General features: G+C 37.0%; 1 protein-coding gene, 1 long non-coding RNA gene and 1 pseudogene across 3 annotated transcripts; 2 read left to right on the top strand and 1 right to left on the bottom strand.

Annotated features, from left to right (window-relative positions):
• Positions 1–7,806: 7,806 nt before the first annotated feature.
• LOC137718613 (disease resistance protein At4g27190-like) lies at positions 7,807–13,435 on the top strand (annotated as a pseudogene).
• A 261-nt stretch (positions 13,436–13,696) lies between these two features.
• LOC137718187 (uncharacterized) lies at positions 13,697–14,167 on the top strand. The gene has a single exon (XM_068457687.1). The coding sequence runs from the start codon at positions 13,697–13,699 to the stop codon at positions 14,165–14,167; it is 471 nt and encodes a 156-aa protein (XP_068313788.1).
• An 824-nt stretch (positions 14,168–14,991) lies between these two features.
• On the bottom strand, positions 14,992–15,534 carry LOC137718615 (uncharacterized). 2 transcript variants are annotated; one of them, XR_011065904.1, is made up of 3 exons: positions 15,321–15,534; positions 15,144–15,219; positions 14,992–15,035 (listed from the first exon to the last, which is right to left on the bottom strand). It is a non-coding gene; the product is annotated as an uncharacterized lncRNA (long non-coding RNA). The 2 variants fall into 2 exon arrangements; XR_011065903.1 differs by having other exon boundaries at positions 14,992–15,219.
• Between the last annotated feature and the right edge of the window lie 1,605 nt (positions 15,535–17,139).

Raw genomic sequence — 17,139 nt, forward strand, 5'->3', positions numbered from 1 at the left:
TGTGTTAGGATGCTGTTATGATGCTGTTATGCTGTTAGTATTGTTGGATGTTAGTGCTAAGCATCCTATCTGTTAGTAATTGTTGATTGTTAGTACCAATAATAATTGGGTGGTTAGAGATAAGATTTGGGAAATATCTTGTAACTGCCTTAGCTTGCAGTTCGGTATAAATACTGAACACTTGTGCAAATGCAGGGTATGATTTGTAAAAGATGTTGTTGAAGTAATACAAGAGAAATACTAGCATACAGGTGCAAGGTTAGAACAAGGGTCTTATTATTGGTATCAGCCAGTAACAATCCTCCACGTTTCCCTTCTTGTATGACGCGAGCAACAACGCGTGCCAAAACCATGGATACACGAGTTGCAGCTCTTGAAGGTTCGGTTCAAGAAATCCAATCTTCCGTCGCGACGATCGGGTCGACAATGCAGAACTTGTCCACTGTAATCGCATCCATGGAGTCGCGATTCGCAGCCTTGGAATTTCATTTGGCGGGTACTGATCGTCCTTTTCATGGCAATTCTTCAAATCCCATGGGTAGTTCTGAAGAAACCTTCTCGGATCCAATTGATCATATGGGTCAGCGTTTTTCCCGTCAAGATTCGTCATTTCAACCACGGCCGCCATTGATCAAGCTTGAGTTTCCTCGCTTCTCGAACGGCGATGATCCTTTGGCATGGGTTTACCGGGCAGAGCACTATTTCGATTACTTCACTGTCGACGATAAACAAAAGGTACGAATGGCTTCCTTCCATATGGACAATGAAGCTTTACAATGGTTTCAATGGCGGAACTGCATCAAGAATTACCCAAATTGGAGAGATTTTGTTCATGTCTTTTGTAAAGAATTTGGGCCCTCTGAATTCGAGGACTTTACCGAAGCCCTAGTTCACTTGAAGCAGTTGGGTTCTCTTAAGGAGTACGTCTCTGAGTTTCGTCGGTTAGCGAATCGGACTACGGAGATTGGTCCAGTCATGCTACGCAGTTGTTTCATTGGAGGGCTGATACCGGAGTTGCGTCACGATGTCAAATTGCTTCGGCCATCTGATGTACATGAAGCAATTGCTCTGGCTTTCCAATTGGACATCAAACTCTCAGATACCAAGGTTCGACATTTCTCCAGAAATTCTGCGTCTTCTTTCAGTAATGTTACCACCTCAAAATCTGTGCCTCTGTTTTCTGGTAATAGTTCTTCTTCTAGCACATCGAGGGCTAGTAATGTGAGGAAACTGTCCTTTGAAGAACTTCAAGATCGTAGGAAAAAGGGGTTGTGTTATTCTTGTCCAGAGAAATGGGTTCGGGGTCATGTCTGTGCTACTCAGCAGTTACTATTATTAGACCTTTCTGCTGATAGGATTGAGGATATAGGGGTGAGGGTCAAGATGATCAACAAATTGAAATTACAGCTTGTGCAGTTTTTGGTTCATCAGCTCCTCAACATATTCAAACTATGAAGGTTTCTGGGTTCATAAAAAATTGCCCAGTTGTTGTGTTGTTGGATTCGGGTAGCTCACATAACTTCATCAGCTTGTCTACTGCCAAACAATTGGGTTGGAAGGTTGACTCTAATAATTCTTTTGAGGTAATGATTGCAAATGGGGGAACCATTTCCAGTAAGGGTTGTTGTTCTCAGATTAAGTTGCAGATTCAACAATATGAGTATATTTCTGATTTCTATGTACTACAATTGGGTGGTTGTGATGTGGTTTTAGGAGCTCAATGGTTGAGAACTTTGGGTCCTATTCTTTGGGATTTTGACAAACTCAAAATGGAATTTACATTGGGTAGGAAGCACTATTGCCTTTGTAGTTCTCCTCCCCCTTCACCACTGCCCATTTCAACCTGTCAAGTGGAGAAGTTGCTGTCTCAAGGTCTTTTTGGTGTAGTTCTTTTCTTCATTGAGCCCGAGACTCAGGTTGCTATTGTTGGGGATCTCACTGTTCTTCAAACAACCGAGTTGGAGAGTCTATTATCTCAGTTTGCTTCTGTATTCCAAGCACCAACCACACTGCCTCCTTCCCGTTCTCATGACCATAGAATCCCTCTTTTGGAAGGCAGCAAGCCTCCAAGTGCAAGGCCTTATAGGTATGGTCCTTTACAAAAATCTGAGATTGAGAAATGTGTCCAGGAATTATTAGACTCGGGTTTTATTCGAGCTAGCAACAGTCCATTTTCTTCACCTGTTTTGCTAGTTAAAAAGAAAGATAATAGCTGGAGGATGTGCATGGATTATAGAGCTCTTAATTTGTTAACAATCAAGGACAAGTATCCAATACCATTAATTGATGAATTGTTGGATGAGTTATTTGGTGCTCAGTTTTTTTCGAAGTTGGATTTGCGAGTTGGTTACCATCAGATCAGAGTACATCCTAGTGACATTGAGAAGACAGCATTTCGCACCCATGATGGTCATTATGAATTTTTAGTAATGCCATTTGGGCTTACAAATGCCCCAGCTTCTTTCCAAAGTTTGATGAATGAGATTTTCAGACCCTATTTGAGGAAGTTTGTTTTGGTTTTCTTCGACGATATTTTAGTGTACAGTGGTTCTTGGGAATCCCATCTTCACCATTTGTCCCTGGTCTTCAATGTCCTCCAAGACCATCAGTTATTTGTAAAGAAAACCAAGTGTGATTTTGGTAAGTCCCAAATTGAATACTTAGGCCATGTGGTGTCCAGGCAAGGGGTGGCTGCAGACCCCTGTAAACTGAAATCTATACAGGATTGGCCTCTTCCTCACTTTGTCAAGGCTTTACGGGGATTTCTTGGTCTTACGGGATATTATCGCAAGTTTATTCCGAACTATGGGCAGATTTGTGGACCCCTGACAGTTCTTACGAAAAAGGATGCCTTCCAGTGGACTGATGAGGTTACTATGGCTTTCACAGCTCTCAAGGATATTATGGTGTCTCCCCAAGTTCTTGCTTTACCAGATTTCTCCAAAGAATTTACAATAGAAACTGATGCTTCCAATACTGGAATCGGTGCTATTTTACATCAGGGTGGTAAACCAATTGCTTTTACAAGCAAAGCATTAGGTCCTAGAGCTCAAGCAATGTCCACTTATGAACGAGAAATGTTGGCAATTGTGCATGCAATCAAGAAGTGGCAGTCATACATTCAAGGCAGACACTTTATTATTAAAACTGATCATCACAGTTTGAAGTTCTTTTTACAAAATAGAGCTCACACCCCTTTTCAACAAAAGTGGATTTCTAAACTTCTTGGGTTCGATTACGAGATACAATACAAACGAGGATGTGATAATATTGCTGCTGATGCCCTTTCTCGAATGAATTCTGATGTTGAGTTGTCTGCCATTTCGTATCCGTACATGGGTTGGTTGGATGATATAAGGCGGCATGGAGAACAAGACCATTGGATTCTTGCCAAGATTAAAACCTTATCCTTGTCTTCTGATGGTGCTTCCACTTCCGCAACTAAGTACCATTTTGATAATGGCTTTCTGAAGTATAAAGGCAGGGTTGTATTGAGTCTATCGAGTTCTTGGCGGGAAAAAATTTTCTATGAGCATCATTGCACTCCAGTGGCCGGCCATTCTGGTTTCCTTAAGACTTATAAGCGGATCTCCAGGTCCTTCTATTGGCAAGGTATGAAATTGGATGTGATGCAATGGGTGGCAGCTTGTCAGGTCTGTCAGCAAAACAAGACTGAGACTCTTGCTTCCCCTGGCTTACTTAATCCACTTCCCATTCCCTCTACTGTATGGACGGATATAGCAATGGACTTCATCGTGGGTCTTCCCCCTTGCAAGGGAAAGACCATTATTTTTGTGGTCGTCGATCGCCTTTCTAAATATGCTCATTTCCTGCCGTTGTCTCATCCATATACTGCACATTCAGTTGCACAGATGTTTGTTGATAATATCTTCAAACTTCATGGTATGCCGTCCACAATAGTAAGTGACCGCGACCCTGTTTTCTTGAGCTCTTTTTGGAAGGAATTTTTTGCACTGCAAGGTTCCAAATTGTGTCTCAGTTCTGGTTACCATCCCCAAACCGACGGTCAAACAGAGGTTACCAATCGGGGTTTGGAAACATACTTGAGATGTTTTTGCAGTCATCAACCAAAAAAGTGGCTTCAGTGGCTTCCTTGGGCAGAATGGCACTACAATACTACTTTTCATACTTCATCAAAGCTGACACCTTATGAGGTTGTATATGGTCAACCACCTCCTGCTGTGCCTACTTACGAATCGGGAACAACTAAAGTTGATTTGGTTGACAGAAGCTTGCAAGAACGGGGACGAATTTTGTCTCAGCTCAAGACTAATCTTGTCTCGGCTCAGGTACGGATGAAACAGCATGCTGATAAACATCGCAGTGAACGATCTTTCGAGGTTGGCGATATGGTTTTTCTACGATTGGTACCATATCAACACCAATCTCTTGCTAAACATTCCTTTCATAAGCTTCAGCCACGGTTTTATGGTCCCTTTACGGTGCTGCAGAAGATTGGTCAAGTGGCTTATAAAATTGACTTACCTGCCACATCAAAACTTCACCCAGTTTTCCATGTTTCTTGCTTGAAGAAACAATTGGGTTCTGCTATCGTTCCTGCAGTCCCATTACTTGTAGCTACAGAGGACGGACTCTTGGAGGCTTATCCTTTGGCAATATTACGGAGGAGGTTAACAGGTCATGGCAGTTCATCCACGACAGAGGTTTTGGTGCAGTGGAATCATCATCCTAAGGAGGAGGCGACATGGGAAAACTATGCAGAATTTGTAAACAGGTTTCCTGCATTCCAACCTTGAGGACAAGGTTCATTTTTTAGGGTGGGGTAATGTTAGGATGCTGTTATGATGCTGTTAGTATTGTTGGATGTTAGTGCTAAGCATCCTATCTGTTAGTAATTGTTGATTGTTAGTACCAATAATAATTGGGTGGTTAGAGATAAGATTTGGGAAATATCTTGTAACTGCCTTAGCTTGCAGTTCGGTATAAATACTGAACACTTGTGCAAATGCAGGGTATGATTTGTAAAAGATGTTGTTGAAGTAATACAAGAGAAATACTAGCATACAGGTGCAAGGTTAGAACAAGGGTCTTATTAGTTTGAGGTTTTTTGCGATTTCTTTGTTTGAGGTTTACAATTTTTTTTGCGAATTGGGAGCGACAGAGATGAATTTCACCTTTTTTTTTTTTTGTGAAAGGTGAGTGAAAAAGGAAAAGAACTCAAAAGATAAAAAGAAAGAAAGAAAGAAAGAGAGAGAGAGAGGAAGAGAAAAAGAAAGCGTGATCAAGAGGGGGCCGGTTGTAGAAAATAACGAGAATGGAAGGTTTAACCGTTTAAGAAAGGGACTAGGATTCTCTCCTTCTTTATTCTATTTCCTTTCGTATCTTCCTTTTACATTCTCTTATTCCCTTTCATATCCTTCTTTTACATTCTCTTATTTTATATTTCTCATATTATAAAAAATTAATATAAAATATTGACGTGACTTAACAGTAACCGTTCAAATAAGAGGGGAAGGAAGGGGAAGGAATAAATAAATAAAAGATGGGTGTGATGGAAGAATAGAGTGGTTGGAACTTGGATCAACACGAAGGACATAAAAGGAGTCTTACGTACTAAAATTAGAGAAAAATGAGTGAATTTGGAAAGATGAGGTTGGAGGGATCCTTTAGGATTTTACAATATATAGGCACAAACACCTTATTCTATAAGGACAGTAATTGCAATATACAAGGACACTAAATCCTAAAGATTACATATTCTCATCATACTTAAAACATGACTCCAATAACATCTACAATTAAGACTAAAATCAACACTCTCCTTCAAGTTAGTGCATAAATATCATACATGCCTAACTTGATGATTAAGTCTTGAAAACCCTTACTAGATACTGCATGAGTAAGAAGCTTTCATGAACTCACAAACGGTATAGAGACAATTTTCTTTTCAAGATTTTCCTTGACAAAGTGTTGATCAATCTCTACATGCAGATTTATTGTCACAATATAACTACATAGTCTCCTTTAGTTCAAAACCAAGACATCTCAAAAGTTTACGTAACTAAAGAAGTTCACATATTATGTGTGCCATACCTCTATACTTAGCTTCCGCAGACGACCTTGACACCACTTTCTGCTTCTTACTATGCCACGTAACCAAATTACCTCCAACAAACGTAAAATACCTAGATGTAGACCGTCTATCAGTAACATTGCTAGCCCGATCTGCATCTGTAAACCCCACAACTTTTAGATGCCCATGTTTTTCCATAAAGTATTCCTTTACCGGGTGCAGACTTCAGATTTGCAAACATTGGGAACAAAAAGTATACCTATAATAAGACCATGTTTTTCCATAAAGTATACCTATAATAAGACATTGGGAACAAAAATTTAGGTTTTGACTAAAAAAAAAAAAAATTTGTTCCAACCGTTATGGGTTAAATTTTTAACCAAAGATTATTAAGAAATGAATTTAAGTTGAATTATGTCCATTAAGTAACTTTGAAAAAAAATAAAAATTATGTAGGTTATTCTAATTTAATTTCATAAACATTTTAATTTAAAAATATTAGATTCCGATATATAATGAAAAAACACTAAACTAATTATTTTCTGAAACAAAGCATTGCATTTTGATTTAATTTTAGGCTGTTAGATTTTTTATTTTATTTTATATAGAGTTAAATATATCATATTCAACTTCATCCATTATATTAAATGTATTTATAAATTTATAAATTTAAAATTAATAATTAATAATTTTAAATTAAGACAGTTGGATCAACCAACAGTCCAGACCAATGTCGTCCTATCAAAAGACCTATCAAAATAATGCAATTGGGATTGTACATGAGTGACCGACAACTCATCAGGCAGGACCCCACTTCCCTCAGCCTGTCCCTTTTCCTTGACCTTTTGGCGAGTTTCCTCCCTTTCAGCGCGTCAATCATGCGCCAATCCGACCATCATTGCAATCCACTAATTCCTCTCTTCGACGCCTCATTTACTCTCTCAGCACAATAACTTCTTAGCAAAATCTTTTTGATAAGAAGTCACCATATTCCTATCTTTGGTAAATCAAAACGCAGACAGGCAAAACCTTTTGGATTCTCGCTTGATCCTTTTTACGAGGATTTTAAATATTTTTTAATTATAATCGTTCATCATACATTGTATGATCAGTTTTTGTCATATATTGTTTATATTTAATTTTAAATATAAAAAATTACAATAATTTCTAACCGCACAATGTACGATGAACGGATGTGATTTGAGAATCCCCGGAATCCTCACTTAGGAAAACGGAGTTGTCCAATATCTACGTTAATAAATTAATGTCGAAGACTTCAATTAAAACCAAAAAGTCAATAAGATCTCAATGAAAGAACATTAGTATCTAGAGACTGAATATAATTTTTTTTTTTTTTTTAAAAAATTAGGAATAATTGCCTAAGAGAACAGCGGCACGAATGCCAAATGCCGCTTCACCGTGACGTATATGCTTTGTTTCTGTTGTCGAGGATTGATTCGTAAGCCATCTTGCTTGTTGATGTGAGATTCTGAAAACAAGGTTTACGTTCTATAAAAAATAGTTGCTTTCCGACACTGCCACTATAGATTCACCTCTCAAACTTGTTATTCCTTTCGTCCGAGGAGAGTAAACAGCATCATCAAGGCAAATCTTTATGGTAATATGAGGAAAGAATCTTGCATTGCAGAAAGCAAGCGGGAAAACATAGGTGTCCACTGTCTATATAAACTAGCAAAGAAGAACAGCAATTGCACAACCATTCTGCATCAATTTCCTCTCCATATATTAGACTTCTTTTTTAAATAAGGTAGATATTTAGCCTGCTTTCATTTGTATTAGATAGAAATAATTGTTTTGATAAGTGTGAAATATATTGTCTGCATGCTTAATAACAAATTATTTGCTCTTTTTTTGCTGCCAGCTATTCTCAACTCCATTGGTAGTGACACAGAACAATAATTTACGATGTGCTTCAAATGTATGCAAATTCCGGAACACTGAAGCAAATTATTCTCTCCATAGTGCTCAAGTCGATGACAGTTGGCATGCTAATGCTATTTTCCAACAAAACATTATTTAAACTATTTTTTTTACCATAAGCAAGGTGATTACTAGAGTTCTTTATACTTCAGTATAGCAGGACATATGTTAATCTGGGAATTTCACATTTTCTCCTTCTTTCTATTTTTTTTGTAATTTCCTATGCCATTTGGAGCTCAAGTATATAATTATAAAAATTGAAGATATTTCTAATATAAAAAAAAAAAATTTATCATTCCTTTCATTAGATATGCTTTTCAGCATTACTACAGTTTTCAGTTTTTTTTTTTTTTTTTTTGGGAATTCATGGATAATTAGCTTTACTATATTTGTTGGTGCATTTAGTAACTTATTTGATTTTAGTTTTCCTAGCCAAGTGAATATGTAATTTACTGCATTCTCTGCCTTTAAAAAAAAAATTGTTTACTTACGAAGTAATAATGAATAAAAATCTGAGAACAGAAATTTAGAAAAGAACGAGTGCAAATATACAACCATATTATTAATTGTATGTAAAAATTGATTAAAAATACTATGAATGTATCAATACATTATATGAGTCACCAATTTTTACCAAATCAACAACTTACAACTAAGAATGTGAGTGAATTTTGGTACAAGTGTTGTTTTATAACAACTGTATGTAAGCCTATTCTACTCGAGTTTATAACATGAAAAACACACATATGTGGAGTTTGTTTTGTTTAAATTTGGGAGTTTTGTGATTTTGAGATTTATAAATATCAAAATTTTAATCTTTTTTTGGGTGAATTTTTTTAATTCACATTATCTTATACATTCTGATGAGGGACTGAATTGAAATTATGATTTGCTTTTTTCATTGTATATAGGCAGAAGTTGGTTCAAGCTTGAATTTATAGTTATATCTTTTCAAATTCCATGTTTGTGGATAATAACGATGCCTCATACAACGTTCACCATCTAGCTAAGAATGTTGGTAGTGAAGTCCTGCTGGAAAAAAACGTCCTCTCCAATTGGTGCAAAACCAGACTCCAATCCACACAACAACAACAAACTAGGTAAGCATACTCTATCCTTTTTTTCTGTGTAGTATGATTCTATTGTCATATAAATTTGCTTCGTGTGTTTCAATATTTTTCTTTCCTTGCCTAGGATGCTTCCTTAACAACCAACACATACTGGACAAAAGCTTTTAGCGTTGAAGCAAAAATTTTTTTGCGTGGTTTGGCATACTCCTTGTATCTTTGAAACACAATCTCTCTTACAATTTTTAATTTCCTGGCAACGCACGAGCATAACTTTCTAGTCCATCCTATTTGGTGACCTGCATCTTTTTTTAGTTGACCTTAGTGAAGTACACAATTTTATATGCGGTTTAGGACCCATTTGATAATCATTTCATTTAGCTTTAGGGTACACATGTTGTCAAATTAGAAGAAAAATATAAAACTTAGTGCTTTTAGATTTCTTAGTTGTTTTTGCTTTTAGTTAGCAAATTGCAATTGTATCCAGAAGAACTTTGCAAGAAAAAAAGAAATTATTACGTACTCTCCCTTCTTACTTTATTAGCTTATTCTCAATTTACAGAACGACCGATTTGAAATGGTGCTCCAAGGAACGTATATATTGAAGAGCAACTCACTTCATCCATAACCAACAGAGCTAAGGGTACGTTCTTTAATTATAACCATATTTGATTTGAGTTGGAATCTTGGATCTCATTTATGGCATTTGGTTTGCTTCTAAATCTGGTGCCATGCAAGCTTGTACCTTTTAGTCTGTGTATTGATTATTTATCGTGTTTATGTTAAATCTGCCATAGTTTAGTGTACATACGTGATGCAATCTTGAAAAAGAATGAAGAACAAATCAAAGAATTTTAGAGATTAAATGCTTGAGCTAATAGTAGCAGCTCAGCATCCTTCATACATTCTTATCTCTTATCCTTCACTACCAAACAAAGACAATTACTCTGAGCCCGTCAATCTAAAAAACTAATTTGGTGCATACACTTGTCTAATGAAACCAAGTCCACACCTAGTTCACTAACAACAAAGTAACACTAGCAGCTACATAACACTAGCCTTATGGAATTCAAGCAAACAAACACATACAAATTTCTTGTGTTCCAAGTTGTAGGATCAAAACCAAATCTCATTTAGCTCCCCGTTCATTGGTTGGTTTTAGCTTTTAAGGAATTATTTAAATAATGGAATATAAAATTGACTTTTTGTCAAGCCCTGCTCGAATTGAAATCCAAAAAATAGGGAGAAAAGTGGAGGGTGTTGTAAAATTTTAGATATAATTATATGTATTATTATTGTGGCTATTTGATGATGAAGATGTTTCTTGGTTGGTTGGAATTGAAGCAAGGCCATTAGACATATAACCTTTCAAAGGAATTTGGAATTGGGTTATTTATCTTTCATAAAATGATGTATGTCGATTGGAAGTTTTTAAACAAATAAATGTGTTCTTTTTACAAATCTGAAAACACAAATGGAAAAGCCATTTAAACAAACTGACATGACCTTATAAGAACGGTAAGCGTTCTTACTGTTTGTCCATCAGATTTCTTAGAATCCAACATGATTATTCAAGAAAATGTGAGAGAGCACTATGATGTTTATACAAGTATAGGTAAAAATGTATCCCACACTAGTTTTGGTATGAATGTATCCCACACAACGTAATTAATATTAGAAAATTACAATTAAATGCCAAGAAACTAGAGTTAGTTTCTAATTTTAGACAATGTTTTATTCAAAAAGTAATATTTTTCCAGAAGTGGAATAGAATTTTCCGTCTTTCATAATGTGTTTATTTATAAGTTGTTGAAAGATCATAACTCATAAGTCAATTAGAAAAGAAAAGTATTTCTTGAGATCCTTTTCTTCTAATTTAATTTGTATTCATCAGCAGGAATGGAGATTGTTAGTCTAATTGTCGGAATAGTTGACAAGTATGCAGTTGAACTAGTTGAAAAGCAAACTTGAGAAACTAAAGACTGAAGTGGACAAATTAAGGGCCGCTATAGACCGGCTAGTGCTCAAGGTTGTAGAAGCTGAAGAAAGAGGTGAAACAATCCACACTGACGTACAGAACTGGCGGAAAGACGCGGATAAGATCACCGAGGAGGCGAACGAATTACGGAAGCCTGATACGCAAGCAAAGATGAGCTGTCTCCGTGGGGTTTGTCCAAACCCGGTGCTCCGATACAAGCTAGGCAGGACATCAACAAAGTTGAAGCAGGCGGTTGTTGAACTCGTTGAACTCCACGCAAAAAAAGATTTCGCTAGCATTTCATACAATGTCCGCCCACAAGATGTATCCGTGGTATCTGACAAACATTATGAGGCATTTGATTCGAGGATTTCAATTGTAAGGGAAATCATGGATGAACTGAGAATTCCTAATACCGACCTGATTTTGGTGCATGGTATTGGAGGCGTGGGGAAGACCACACTGGTTGAACAAGTCCTTAGGCAAGCTGTAAAAGAAAAGTTATTTGCTGATGCGGTTATGGTAAGAAGTGTGCAAAATCCGGACCTTGAAGGAATTCAAAAAGAAATTGCCAGAAAGTTGGGTATGGAAGTTCAAGAAAGCGAAACTCTGTCAGTAAGAGCACCTCATCTATGTAACAGGGTCAAGGACAAGAAAGTTCTTGTAATTTTAGACAACATTTGGGAAAGCATTAACTTGGAGTGGGTAGGACTTCCTTGTCTGCCGAATTGTAGAATACTTTTGACATCCAGAACTCGAAAACTGCTATCCTCAGACAAGCGGTTGCAAAAAGACTTTGAGCTTCGAGTTTTAAACGAGAATGAAGCTTGGCGTTTATTTGAGACGAAAGCAGGTGATGTTGTTAAAAATCCCGACATACGAACTGTGGCAACCGATGTAGCCAAAAAATGCGGAGGTTTGCCACTTTTGGTTGTCACAGTCGCAAGCTCTTTAAGAAATAGAAGTACTTTACCAGTATGGAAGAATGCCTTCAGTCGCCTAAAAGTGTTTGACAACGAAGACCCAGCCGAACAAGAAGCATACTCGGCTTTAGAGTGGAGTTACAATCAATTGGATGATCACAAGAAGCGACTATTCTTGATCTGTGGAATTAGCGTAAATCATTGGGTATACGCTAATCTGACAGACTTGTTGAAGTATACAATTGGTTTGGGTTTGTTTAAGAACTTCGATTCAGTGGAGGACGCACGAGATGCATTGCACACGTGGATTGAAGAGCTTAAAGATTCGGGTCTGTTACTCGACAACGAGGACAATACATCAATCGCAATGCATGATTTGTTACGTGATGTTGCCATCTCGATTGCATCCAAAGGCCACCGTGCCTTACTAAGAGCACAAGGAGATGTCTTGAAGGAATGGCCAAACAATAAGGATTTTTCTGAAAATTGCACAATGATCTCTTTGTCTTGCAAAAACATCCCTAGGCTTCCTGAAGTTTTGAAATGCCAACAACTGGAGTATTTTTGTTTGTACTTTAATGGTGACTTGCTTGAAATCCCAAGTAACTTCTTTGAGGAGACGAAAGAGCTTAAAGTTATTGATTTAACCAATGCGCGTATTTCGTCGCTGCCTCCATCTCTTCTGCTCCTAGAAAATCTTCGAACATTGTGTTTGGATCATTGCGTGTTGGGAGACATAACTCTAGTCGGACAGCTATTGCAACTAGAAATTCTCAGCTTTATACAATCCAAGTTTGAAGAGTTGCCTGAAGAAATAGGGAAATTGACTCATCTTCGACTGCTGGATTTAAGCTTCTGCTCTAAACTCAAAGTGATTTCACCTAATGTTATATCACGTTTGACAAGTCTAGAAGACTTGAGAATGAAAAAGAGCTTCAACGGATGGATGCCTGAAGGGGTAACCGGAGAAAGAAGTAATGCTAGCCTTTCAGAACTGAAGGACTTGCCTCATTTAGCTGCATTAAGCATACATGTTCCAGATGCTGGCAGTATTCCGAGGGACTTGTTCACTGACAAGTTAAAAAGATACCAAATATTAATCGGTGCTTCGTGCAAATGGTACGATGTGGATGAAACCCTCAACACATTGAAGCTAAAGCTCCCAACTGGCTGTGAATTGGACCATGGTCTAGAAATGTTGTTGAAGAGATCATGTGAATATTTGTATTTGGATGGGTTGGAGGGAGCTGATAATGTTGTGTACCACTCAGGTAGTGAAGATTTTCAACAACTCAAGCATCTCCATGTCCAAAACAATGCCCAATATACACATATCATTACTGAGGAGGTATGCCACTAGTGTCATTCTTTCCCATTTATGCCATTAGTACTTGTTTTTTTTATTTTTATTCGAGCGATATAATTTACAAAGAAAAATGATACAACCATCATAGAACTCCTAGATTTTATGTGGCTAAATTTACATATATTTGATCATTTGAAGTGATTCATTTTATCTAGTGCGTATTAAGAAATATTTGTTGGTATAATTTTTTTTATCTAAAGATACCATTTGACTAGATAATAACAATTAATGTGAATCCTCTTCACTTAAAAATGGAATGTACAAATATTGCAGGTTTTGTTGCGAAACTTAACAAGCTTGGAGGTGCGTGATTGTAATAGTTTCACTTTTGTGTTATCGTCTTCCATGGCTAGAAATCGTGTATCAATGGAAGAGACTGTGTCAACAAAAGAATATGGTGGTTCTACATTGAAGGATATAGGGTCATCTGCTATTTCCTTCCAGAATTTAACAACTTTGGAAGTAGTTGATTGTTGCAACTTGAAATATTTAGCAACATATACGATAGCCAAAACTTTAAAGAGGCTAAGAACAATGAGGGTTGGGAGATGTGAAAGAATGACAGAAATAGGGGCAACGACATCAGATGGAGATGATGCAGGAAATGATGTTGAGATTTCTTTTTGCCAGTTGGAAAGTTTGAACCTTTTATCTCTACCAAGTCTGCAAGATTTCTTCTCTGGAAATTGCATTGTCAAATTCCCATCCTTGAAAACTGTAAATATATACAAATGCCCTAAGTTGAAGATTAACAGCTTTGAGTGGAAGAGTTCCCCAGAACTACAAGGAGTGCAGATAACAGAAGATTATTTGTGGCGAGATTATTTGTGGCGGTGACGAGGATGAAGATGATGACTGTTGATGCAGATTATGGTGTTGGTGAGGGTGACGATGTTAATGATGACGGAAGCTATGATGATTCTAACAAAGAGAGCGAAGGTGATGCAGATGTTGCTGATGGATCGTGGTGGTCGTGGCAAAACTACACTCAATACATATAAAGAAATAACTTTGCTGCATAGTTAGTTCTCTTGTTAACATGTTTGTTATTTCTGTGTGTAATGGTTTTGGGTTTTAACCAAGACAATCTTCTGCCCATTTTAAATTAAATTTCGAATAATTTAAAATAATTTTATGCTTGATTTTTAGTTTTCATAAGCTGGTGTACCCGCCCGTTATTGCGGTGTTTGAAATATTGTTGAAGGTGTAGAAAGTTCTGAATATATATATGTGCCTAATAGTAGCGTGTACATTGACGGCCTCCAAGATCATCTTGACGCAACATTCTCTCCGCCAATAAATTGATTAGAACTAAAATTGGCAATATAGTGTTCAAATGTTAATGATACAGCAATAATATTTTGAAGATAAAACGATCAAACGTTAACAACACATTAAAAAAATCAGTCATTTGTACAATTGAGATTTGACTTTGAGAAAAGATCCGTTTGACCATTCTTTTTTTAGGTCCGTGTGCTCTAAGTAGTGTTGGTTCTTGGTACAACTATTTGGGAATATAGAAACATTTTGTAAAACAAAGAAGGCGTTCAGCAAATACATAAAATTGAGTGAAATCGGAAGTTGAACACGAAGGAAAACATATGAAGAAAAACCCCTAATTAGCAGTGAAATTATTGAAAGCTAAAGGACAAACCAAAATCTTCACCTTAACTTTGCTTTCTCCCATTAGAATTTTCTTTGCTTTCTCGCATAACATTCACAATAGTAACACCGCCCCACAGTGTTATGATCACAAAATGATAAACAACATACTAAACGGAAGTGATGGTTTGAATCTGGAATCAATGCATACCTGTAAAGCTGATTTAAAATTGGTTATGCTTTTCCCATGCTCGTAACATTTATCATTTGCAATCGGTAAAATTTTCCTGATAAAGGGAAGGCAAGGAGAGTAAGTTATAAGCAAAGTTGACAGACAAAACAGTTCGATGCACAGAGAGAGAGAGAGAGAGAGAGAGAGAGAACTTACATCAGCTGTGCTCTCAAATACGTATGGTAATCTGCATACGAAGAAGCAGTTCTAAATCATCCATTCAGGCCATTAAAACAGTTATAACATCATCTGCACCGGTGAAGCAAATTCTATGGAACGAAACTTGAAATGAAATGCATATAGATTACCTTAAATTCAGATTCTATGAATTTGCATTTGACTCCAACCAACATGCATGCTTAGAGGATATATACCATCAAGTATAACAGTCAGAAGACGCTCATACCACCACCAGCACATACAAACACAAAAATGCAAACAGAATTTTGATCAGATTGAATAGATCAACTGGTGTTAAGACTGTTTGGATTTTAATCAATCCGAGTGCGTACATACATACAAAGAAGTTCTAATCAATTTCAGATGTCACAAGAATCCACGGATCACTGCAAAACCAACCCAATAACACAATAACAAAACAAACAGATCAACAATCCCAAAACTCAAATTCTGACGCAATCAAATTAATCCCCTGCCTAGCCTACTAATTTCTCCAAAATTAAAACCCTAAATAATTAATGCCCATATCCCCAATTTGTAAATCCCTAATTCAAAAGCCCGATGTAACTCCCTAATTCGTTTTATAAATAAGAAATTGCTTACCTTAATGGCTTGAACGCCGGAGATAGAGCAGAGAGGATTGTGTTCGACGGCACGGCACGGTACGGTGCGCCACGGTTCGTATGGAAACAGCTCGTCGGAATTCGAAGACCCAGACCCTAGCAGCTTAACACTTGAAATTGATTTGTTGGTTTCAAACTTCGATCGTGTGGGAATTCTCTTCGTTGATAAGAGGGTTTAAGGTTTTATGCGATTTCTTTGTTTGAGGTTTAGAATTTTTTTTTTTGCGAATTGTAAGCGACAGAGATGAATTTTTTTTTTGTGAAAGGTGAGTGAAAAAGGAAAAGACGTCAAAAGAAAAAAAAAAAAAAAAAAAGAAAGAAACAAAGAGGAAGAGAAAAAGAAAGAGTGATGAAGAAGGGGCCGGTTGTAGAATATATATAACGAGAATGGAAGGTTTAAAAGAAAGATAGATAAATTACATTTTACCCACTCAAATTTGAAGTCGATTTAATTTTTTACATATTTTAAAAAAAATTTAATTTCATACATTTATTTATTATTTTATTTCAATTTTATACATTTGTTAAAAAATCAGTTAAGTAAATCGTAAAGTCAAACGTAGAAAACGCAGAACCCATCTTCTCCCTCCCCTCCCGACCCCTCACCTTCACCGAGCCCAAACCCCTCCACCTCCGATGCTCTTCACTGCCACCATTTCCAACCCTCCCTCCCCTCCCTCCTCCTCAACTCCCACCTCGACGCCATCCTCGCCGAGCCCGACAATTGCTTTTTCTGGGTTCGTGTTCTCTAACCTCACCCATCCTCGTCTATCTTTAACCTCACCTATCCTCGTTAGAAATCAAACAACTAAACTCACTTTTATCCCAACTAACCTAAAACCCTCACCTTCGCCCTGCTAGCTACCACAATCAGTGCTCTCACAAATTAGTGAAATCACAACCACCGTACGTTGATTGAAAAATTCCATGCTTTCTGAAGCAAATAAAACTTGGGTTGCAGGGAGAAAACCCCAAAAAAATCCCAATTCAACGAAATGATTGTCCTGGAGATGAAATCTCAAATCCCCATTTTTCTTAGTTCAAAGCTTCAGCTTTCTCTTTAGAATTAGAAATGAATAAAAGTAAAAGATTAATTTGTGGGAAATTAAGAGGCTTGGGTTGTGGGTTTGCAATGATGCACAACTATTGGCTAAAGAATGGATTATTGGTTG

This window comes from Pyrus communis, chromosome 15, assembly GCF_963583255.1.
Source record: "Pyrus communis chromosome 15, drPyrComm1.1, whole genome shotgun sequence".
In the NCBI taxonomy this organism is placed as follows: domain Eukaryota; kingdom Viridiplantae; phylum Streptophyta; class Magnoliopsida; order Rosales; family Rosaceae; genus Pyrus; species Pyrus communis.

What these genes read in the sequence shown, in the direction of transcription:
- LOC137718187 (XM_068457687.1), top strand. Translation starts at nt 13,697, where the DNA reads ATGGAAGAGACTGTGTCAACAAAAGAATATGGTGGTTCTACATTGAAG.